The 9259-nt window shown below is 39.5% G+C and overlaps 1 protein-coding gene across 1 annotated transcript in view; it reads left to right on the plus strand.

Annotated features, from left to right (window-relative positions):
* The window catches only part of DGKH (diacylglycerol kinase eta), a 163123-nt gene that overhangs the window by 140469 nt on the left and 13395 nt on the right, over positions 1-9259 (plus strand). The window contains 5 exon segments of the mRNA XM_039877212.1: positions 650-742; positions 3315-3434; positions 3767-3875; positions 5354-5425; positions 5428-5483. Coding sequence (XP_039733146.1) covers positions 650-742; positions 3315-3434; positions 3767-3875; positions 5354-5425; positions 5428-5483 — 450 coding nt within the window.

Genomic DNA, 9259 nt, shown 5'->3' on the forward strand with positions numbered 1-9259 from the left:
ATCTAGATATCATGCATTTTATTAAAGATGTCCGTTCATTTTTGAAGTCGTGCACTGAAATTATTTTTACTTCATTTCGTTTTATTAAATTGGTAACTTTGATAACTTGAATGTAGAACTTAAAACTTTAGAACTTTTGTAACATTTTTTATGTAGAAGTTAATAGAATAGATAGAATATAACTTTTAAAATGTGATACATGATAAAAGGCTATAGTGCAGACAAAACAGATAGCATTATTTTATTCTTTTAATTATTCAATTTAAGTTACTTAAATTACTATACAAATAAGTGCTGGTCTTCAGGGTTAAAGTCTAAAGTCTGAAAAGCCAGAGTCTGGTTGGAACTGCTTTTTTTTTTTTTTACAAGAACACGTATGCGTTGTTGCGAGCACATACGTGTTTGTCCATAGGAGACATGGTCCTTAGTGTGCTCCCTGCATTCTTTCAGTTCCGCGATGGAAGAATTAGAAGAGTAATTATGCTAATAAATATGGCTGTGAAATTGCACCATTATAATAGAACTTTGGTAGATTTTAAAGTATGTTTGTGATGTAAATTGAAGTTAGAAGAATAAAATTTAAAGTATTTGCTGATGATCGAATCCCAGTTTCATACAGAACTACTTGTCTTTGATCTTTTTTTCCTAGAGTCTTACGAGAGACACTGCCATGGAAATAGCCATCAATGTGAAGGCGCTATATAATGAAACAGAATCTTTACTAGTTGGCAGGGTTCCTCTGGTAAGGAAAAGAAATGATGGATCACAGAAGCGTGATGATAAATGTATGGGTCTTACCTTAGGGTGTGTGCACCTGTCAGGTTCTTCTCCTTAGAGAAGGTCTCCATCCTTAGCGCTACCTTTTTACCTAGCTTTTGCCTTCAAGAAAAGATGTGGCTAAACCTGGGAGCTACGGTTCAGGCTAACCAGAGATTCCCCCTCAAGGTGCCAGCGTGTTTTATATAAACCTGCTCTCCCCAGTCAGCTTCAAGAGACTCGATCGAGCTTTATAAAGTGTGCTAGACAGCCCTTGGGTACCAGTAACTCATTATTGCAGAAAAGTAATCATGGTTTGTTCTCAAAATTAATATTAAAATATGATTGGTATGGTTTTCTAGATTTGCTTAAAAGACGACACTTTCTAGACTCAGTGTTTAAGAACCAAATTTCAAGAACTAGCCACATCCCTAGATGAACTCAGATTGGTGCTGGAAATGACGTTTAGGTCAAGTCTGCATCTGACCACAGTCCCTGGATCTCAAGCATAAGTGCTAGAAGATTGCAGATGTCCTGACTGGTTTGCCCGGAGCCCTGGCCCTGCCAGCCTTCATTCCCTCACTGTTTTCAAACGTTCTAGCATATGGGGTCTTTCCGCCACCTAGCGTTCGATTGTGAGTTAGTCACACATGCTGTTGTAACTATACAAAGCCTCCCTAATGCATCATCTATTTTTTCTAACTTGTAACAATTCCGCTTAATTGATAGGTGATGATCTTTAAAAAATTTCTCTTGAATGTAATTTTATCTCTTGCTTTGGAAAAGATACACTTAAGTAAAAGTGATAGTAAAGGTCCTGATATCTCCCACAGTGGGCAAAGTTGGGTAGTTAGCCTACCCAGCTAATAAGTGACTGTGGTCGGGATCTGACTGGGGTCCAGGAGAGTGCCGCCCTCAGAGCATCCTTTACTCTGAAAAGAGAAGCTAAAGGGCTACCCAAAGTCCACTGCCCTCACGCAATTCCAGAGGAAACGGAAATGCAACTTCCTTAAGGCAAGAGGTGGCTGGCTGCCTCTGCTATGGCAATGACAAGAAACTGTCGGAAGAAACGTCAGTTATATCTTTCGATTAAACCCGTGGAACCATCTTTTGGCAATTGTCGGTACCTCTTTTGTTAACCAGAATCTTCTCACTGCTCTTCTAAAATTAGCCCTATAGGAAATCACTGAGCTGTGACTTTGGTCCCACTTTTTGGACGGAGAACATGGGTTCTTTGTGTTATTTGAAGTATATTTAAGACAATTTCCAATTGACAAGAACTAGAAGCATCACTCACTCTATTTAATTTTCTGCGCCGAAAGTATCCATTGAGTGTTATTTGCTTAATATTTATCAATTATGTTAATATAGAAGAACCTCCCCCACAGACACACTTGTAATTATTCTGTCATTGTCAAAAATGGATATTTGGTTTAAAATGTAGACCAGTAAATTTTATCAAAACCTTTGACAATATCGGTATTACAATAAAGAGTCCATCATATTTGAGAGCAGGCTTGCTCTTTGTTTTGATTCTAGAATTAATATGCAGTAACCATTTCATCGATTTTATAAGAAATATAGACTAAAAAGAAAGTGGTAAATTTCATATGACTGGGTGGAGAATCTCCATATTTTTATTAACTACTAAAAATGGTAGATACCTTAAGTAATAAGGGAAAAAAATATAACGTCTGTAGTAAAGAACAGTAACATTCTCTCTTAACTTTCATTATAAAATTCCGTGAACCTATATGTAGCACTCTACAATCATAATTTATTAAAGTATTGATTAGCTGGAAGAGACCCTAGAAATACCCTAATAAATTCTACTGTTTATTGAGGAGGAAAGTAAGACTCCTGTGTCAATGAACTGTCCCTGGGCTCCTAGTTAGTAAAAGGCCAGGACTAGAATTCAGTCACCTTCCTTCTAGTGCTGCGCACAACGGCGTTTATTGTATCTTTATTCGCTTAATGAATTCGTAAGTGCTTTTTAATGACTGCTTCAAATGGGTGGATAAATAGGTGACCAGATAAAGTCTCTTTAAGAGTACAAGCCATTTCACTTTTTGTTTTGCCCTAATTTATACTACTTTTCACCCCCGATTTTTCTGAGATTCGTGGAACTTTTTTTCTCAACTCATTATTTTAATTTTTCATGAGATTTTTGTGCCAAGTAGTTCTTAATATATGAGTTACTTTTGATCAATTTTGAAGATACTATTTTTCGTTCACCTGATATGTAAATCAGAAGGATTTTTGCCACAAAGAAGTAGAATAATGAGATTACTCACTAGTGCAGAAGTCACACTGGCTACTTACATCATCTGTGAGAAGTAAGGATAAATCTATCCAGACTTTTTTTTCCAATGAACTCAGTATAAGATAATTTTTCTTTTTTATATCCCTTTATATTAAAAACAACTACAACAACAACAACAACATAGTCTAGCCTAATAAGAAATGAGGATGCTCATTGTCAAAATAAAATAATGTGTTCTCTAGGAGCCCAGCACTGAGTGTCGTTTTGCTTTGTCTTTTAATCTGCTGGTGAATAGCATTTGGAATCGCCGCACGAAGAGCGGGTGTCCAGTGCCTTACATTCCGTGGAGATGGAGTTACAGAAGTTAAGAGAGATCCCGTGGCTTTATTACATCTTACACCCAAACGAGGACGAGGTACGTAAGACTCGGCCTGTTTCTTTATAAACAAAGACTTTAAGACAATAGAATTCAAACTCATCTTTTGTAACAGAGATATCCAGGGGAAAACAAATCCTGAATGCTACTCTTATTTGTGCTGTTCTCGAACAAGCAAGCAAGAAAGGGCCTTTATGGGGACCGAGGTCCCTTCCGCGAATCGGCACACTCTCAGAGGCATTGGGAATTTTTTTCAAGAAGTTATCACGTCCACGATGCTTTGCGTTTGTAGCCTATTCCTGTGTCGTCGCTAACGTTAGAGCAGCTTTTCCTTCTCACTCCTGAGAAAACCCTCTTCTCGCTGCCAACAGGAGCCTCCCGTGGACTGCGCCAAGAGGAACAGCAGGAGCACGGTGTTTCGTATAGTGCCGAAGTTTAAAAAGGAAAAGGTCCCCAAGCAGAAGACGAGCCCACAGCCTGGTAGGTGGCCCGCGCTGGCAGGGACGGCGGAACAGTACGGGAAAATAACTCACTAGAGCGACGTCGCCAAGGCGACGAAAACGTCCTGGAACTAGATCCAGGCGATCGTCACGTAGCGCTTGAGTCTACTAAATGCCACTGTAAAGCGGTCAAAATGATGGGTTTATGGAATGCCCATTTTACCGTAGTAAAAATGATGCCACACCTTAAATATGTGCAAATATCAGTAAGAATCTGTAGTTTGAAAAGAAAAACGAGGTGGTCGCTGACGTGCTTCTATTACATGTTTGGTGAATGTCAGTGCATCTATTTTGATGGGTCTTTATCTTGCTCAACATCAGTTCGAGGCATCAGCATGTAACTTGTTTTTCTTCATCGTAGTTCAAAATCTAGATCATTTTGATAAGTAGAACATAGAAACTTTCATATATTCCTTTAGCTTACTAAATATATTTTCCACCTAAAGTTATATATCCTCTTTCTCCTGTTTTAAGGACTCACTACACCATTTCAGCCCTCGGTAATGACAGTCCATTGTGACATTTGCATTCTCAGTATAATGAGAAAGATTAAACTCGCTCTTCGAAGTTGTCTTTCTGGTTCCCTTCCCACTTTTCTAGAGATTCAGTTTCATGCTGTACGTGTGCTGAAGCACTTTTGAGTTCTGTGTCTATGATGGTAGGTGCCCTTCACAATCAAATCGACTTGTCAGTCTTTTGAGTTAGTGTTCTCATTTTAAAAGTGATATATCCCCTAATTTTTGGCAATCAAAAGTCAGCTATTGCAAAGCAGCTGTTGAAGGGCATTTTAAAACCAAATATGGCAGATAAGTAGGCTTTATTAAGCTAATTGGTGTTGAATAAAATATATAAAAGAATGATGATACATACCGAAAAACAACAGTCCAACTAATCTGAGTAGTGTTGACAGTTTTTAGATGACGTTAAATCGATTTAACGATCCATTATTTTTATAACTATCAATAGTCATAGGATCAGTAAAGGCAATGCTTGAAGTCAGCAAGACCTGAAGCAGGTGTTTGTAAAACTGAGCACCCCATGTCAGATTTCAAATTTGAATTAGCATTGGTAGCTAATTAAACTGTAGTTTCATATATGGTCTTAAGGAAATCATCAGAACTTTTTTAGACCTTGTACTACTGATCCTAATCGTGAGAAATAACTTTTTTTGTGCACACTGTGTAGTTTGGGTGGCTTAAAGGAGGAAGTTGAGCTAAAGCTAAGGACACAGGTGTACTGCCGTGCATGGCTTTGTGTAATCACATCCTTGTGTTGATTGATAGTCTGTAACGTGCATGAGAAAAAATGGAGTTGTAGTTTTGTTGAAATGGCACTTTTAACCTTGCCCTTTGCTAGCACTGCCGCTATACTCTGTTTTGCATCTTCTCTGGCCAACCTTTGCTTTGTAATGCATTGAGCATGTAGAAATTAAGGGGGTTTTGCTCTTAACTTTGGTAGTTCAGAAATGGGGCACAGAGGAAGTTGCCGCTTGGCTGGATCTGCTCAATTTGGGAGAGTACAAGGAAACCTTCATCGTCATGACATCAGAGGGGCTGAACTTTTGCATCTGGAGAGGCGAGATCTTAAGGTATTTCTTTTGTGCTACCTTCTGCTCTTGAAATTTTTCTTGCATAACAGAATCCTTTCTCCTGCGCCTCCTCTGTTATGTGCTTATAGCTTGGCTTATGTTATGCAAACGTGCAGTAATCTAATATGCATTGTCCTGTGGTCCAGATTCCTTGTATGCTTTTTAAACAAGAATATCAGCAATATTTTCCTCTCAAAATCATTCTCCTACTAGTATAGCTAAAGCTTACATGACTTTAGTAATTTTTCTCTGCATCCATTGGTATGGCTATTCTTGTACGCTGATATTTTTAAATAAATCATGTTTCCAAATGGGCTTATTCTATTGGATCAGCATGAAAGGTGATAATTGTTGCTGAAAATGACTTTAAAAATGTACTAGAAGGTAATTCAAAATGCCAATAACAAAGCCTTGTTAATTTGTGGGACTAGAAGAGAGACTTATAATCCTGTGATTTTGTTGCGTTTCTAAATCGACTTTTCAGATGTCACAAGATAACTAGATCAGTAAATTCAAATTTCCTTTCCATGACTTACTGTTAAAATCGTATTATTCTCCCAAAAAATATTTTCTTTAATAAATAAAGTAAAAGTTTTGCCTCGATTTTGCTAGAAAGCGGCTCAGAGCTTGTTCGTCACTCACAACAGAGAAGGAGAATCATTCATTCATGGTCTGCAGCCCTTCTCTCTCATTCTTTGGAGGCTCAGCAGCAGAAATGGCCAAAGTGGCTATCCAGCCCCAGGGATAGGAGTGGGGTTGTGTCGTGATATTTTCTTATACCACATGCTGCCAGTTTTAAAATTCCAAGATGGCTTAATAAACAACCGACAAAGCCTTCAACATTTGTTGGATGATCCCTTTTCTGGAGACCAAGCTCTGAAATGCATAGAATTGTAATATAGTAAGTTCCTAACAAATTCATGAACTGTCATGCCTTTATCTACAAATGTGCTAGGGTAGATCTTTGCGCAGATACCAAGTAATATAATTTTACATGTTTGTAATGCCGCTCATACAGTTTTAGCACATCAGAAGTGAACGTCACTTATGCCTAAATATTTTTAGCCAGAATAATAATGAAATCATAGATTTTTTTTTTTTTTTTTTTTAGGTGAGGCAGCCCTTGGTTGACCTCGCAGATTGCAAGGACCTTGTCAGCTTAAATCCCTTATTTTTTATTTTTTATGCCCACAGCACCTGGTCTTCTTAGGTGGTCTCCCATCCAAGTAGTAACCAGGCCCGACCCTGCTTAGCTTCCGAGATCGGACGGGATCGAAATCATAGATTAATTAATTGCCTTAGTTGAGAGGCCAAAATCTGGAACACTGCAAAAGATAGCATTAGAGTGCATAAAGTAAAGGTTGACTTCAAAACTTGAAGTGAATGCATAAAAAAATATTAATGTAGGGTATCATTATTATATCCAACATAATCGTATAGCTCCTGCTGCCCTCAGCAGGCAGCAATATTTATTAAATAGCTACCGATTATTGTGTTATGCCAGCTTTCCTACAAGGTATCTGCCCTCCAGAAGCTTGCATTTCATTTGCCACGAATAAGCATACATTCTAGGAAAAGACTGTGTGTGTGTATCACATACACAAACATATATAAAATACAAACACAGTGAGCGAAGCAAATATTTACAGGACCTATTATATCATACATGTAATAAGTCAAAGTAAGAGTAATAGGAGCTGGCTAGAAAAAAGAATAAGAGTAAAAAGGAGATGGTTAAGAATTATTTTAGTAAACTTTCTCTTTAGCTTTTCGTGAGACTTTCGGTTCTGTGTTGTTTTTATTTTTAATGCAAACTACATTTTTTTCCTGTAAACCTTTTAGAAATTTGCATTGACAGTCCTCTTGAACTATTTTGGTTCTAAAACAGGGCGTGAAGGAATGGGGAAAGAAAAAATGACTTTACAGAAAGAACCTCCTGTAAAACCAAACAGTGGCAGCTGGGGACGAGCCCCACCTTGGTCTCTGTGGTTGTGGTGTCGGAGAGGGCAGACCCTTCAGAATGAAGTCTCTGAATGGGAGGGTCCCTGCCCCCTCGGTGATCTTATCCGTGCCTTTTGCCTCGAATACTGTCCGTGAATATCTCGTATGAGAGGTTCACAGTTTGTATTTCCAGCCCTGACCTCATTTGTGAACTTTCCGATTATTTCACCAACTCTACTTGATACTTGGCTGTCACACAGGGATGTCCATTTTAATGGGTTCACAACCACACTTTCTTTAAAAAAAAGGTTATTTTATTAGTTTCAAGTATACGACACATTGGTTAGACCTTTATATCTTTTATAAAATGATCCTCTAATTGCTCTTTCTCTCCACGCGGCCATCACGTGGCTGCCGACTGCATCCCCTCTGCCGCGCTCCCATCCCGGGCCGTCTGTCGACTACCGCTTTGAACCCCGCTAACCTTCACAGCGCGTGGCCTGCCCCCCCCCGTTCTGCCCCTCCTCCCACGTGCTCTGGTCTTAGTAGATAAGCCTCCCTCTCCAGTTGCCGGGCCAGAGAAAACCCAGGGCATACAGAAGCATCCTTCCTTATCCTCCCCTAACCCACGGAAGCCACCCCAAGCCAGGCGGACGCCAGTCCGCGTCCGTTTCTCTGCCCCACGCTGCCCTGACCTCTCGCCTGCGCCAGGTTCCCAGCCCCCCGACTGGCCTTCCGCTGCTGCTCTTGCTCCGGCTCATTAACCACACGGCAACCAGAGGGGCCATTTAACGTCAGGCCCGACAGTTTCCTGCCTAAAACCTCTCTGTGGCTTCCTGTTTCTGTTAGAATAAAGCCTCGATCTTGGCGAGGTTGACAGGTTCTGCTGTTTACTCAGCCTGGTGTGAACCCCCTGGCTTCTTGCTGGGCCATGCTTCATCTGCTCCGGCCTTATTTCGTTTGCCTAAAAATACTAAACTCTGTCTCACCGTAGGAGGGTACCCGCTTAGATATGCTTCTCCCCCTACCTGTCGGCTGGCTGAGTCCTGCTCAGAGCTTGGCTCAGGTGTTACTTCTGTATCACTAAAACAACTGGAGATGGCATTTGACAGTCTACAGGTGGGAAAGGGAGACTATTTCTAATGTGCTTTAACAGACAAATAAACTGATTGCATTATTTTCCCTCCTGGAAAGGTGTAGGAAGAAGTGAGGGGCATCAAAGAAAATGGTAATGACACAGTAGTTTTTGTTTAGTTGGTTTTAGGTGGGGGTTTTTTTTTTCCCACTTGTCAAGTTGTGTATGAGTGGCCAGAAGGATAACTGAATATCTACAAAGCCTGCTTCTGCAAAATTAAGCCTATTTATCCAAAGAAAGGGAAAGCCAAAAGTAAAGAATATGAAAAAAAATAAACATAACAAACATCAGGGTACAGTTTTATCACAGCCCAGTTCCTAGAAGAGATCCAAGTATTGAACTCAAGCTAAAGAAAATACAGCTAAGAAGTTAGTGCAACTGCTGAAAACATTCATCTCATTACATCACAGCAGTAATTTTGAGTCGAATCTGTCTCTCCCAAAGAAGTCTTTGTTCTTGAGAATACAATGTACCTATGGCCTAACATAAAACATTTAGTATTAAATATATTTCTTAATCAGGGAACTAAGTTATCGCAAACTATAAAGAATATAAAATATTCCATTCAAATCAAAGAATCTTATACAACTATAAATGGATCTATATTTCTAATTTAGGTAGCAGGCAGCTGGCATCGTACCTTCTAGGCTTTGGCCTTGATCTTTGTTACTTTAGCTCACACACAGGAAACGTACGTTTG

The sequence above is a fragment of the Pteropus medius genome, unplaced genomic scaffold, assembly GCF_902729225.1.
Source record: "Pteropus medius unplaced genomic scaffold, Ma_sr-lr_union100, whole genome shotgun sequence".
Lineage (NCBI taxonomy): Eukaryota > Metazoa > Chordata > Mammalia > Chiroptera > Pteropodidae > Pteropus > Pteropus medius.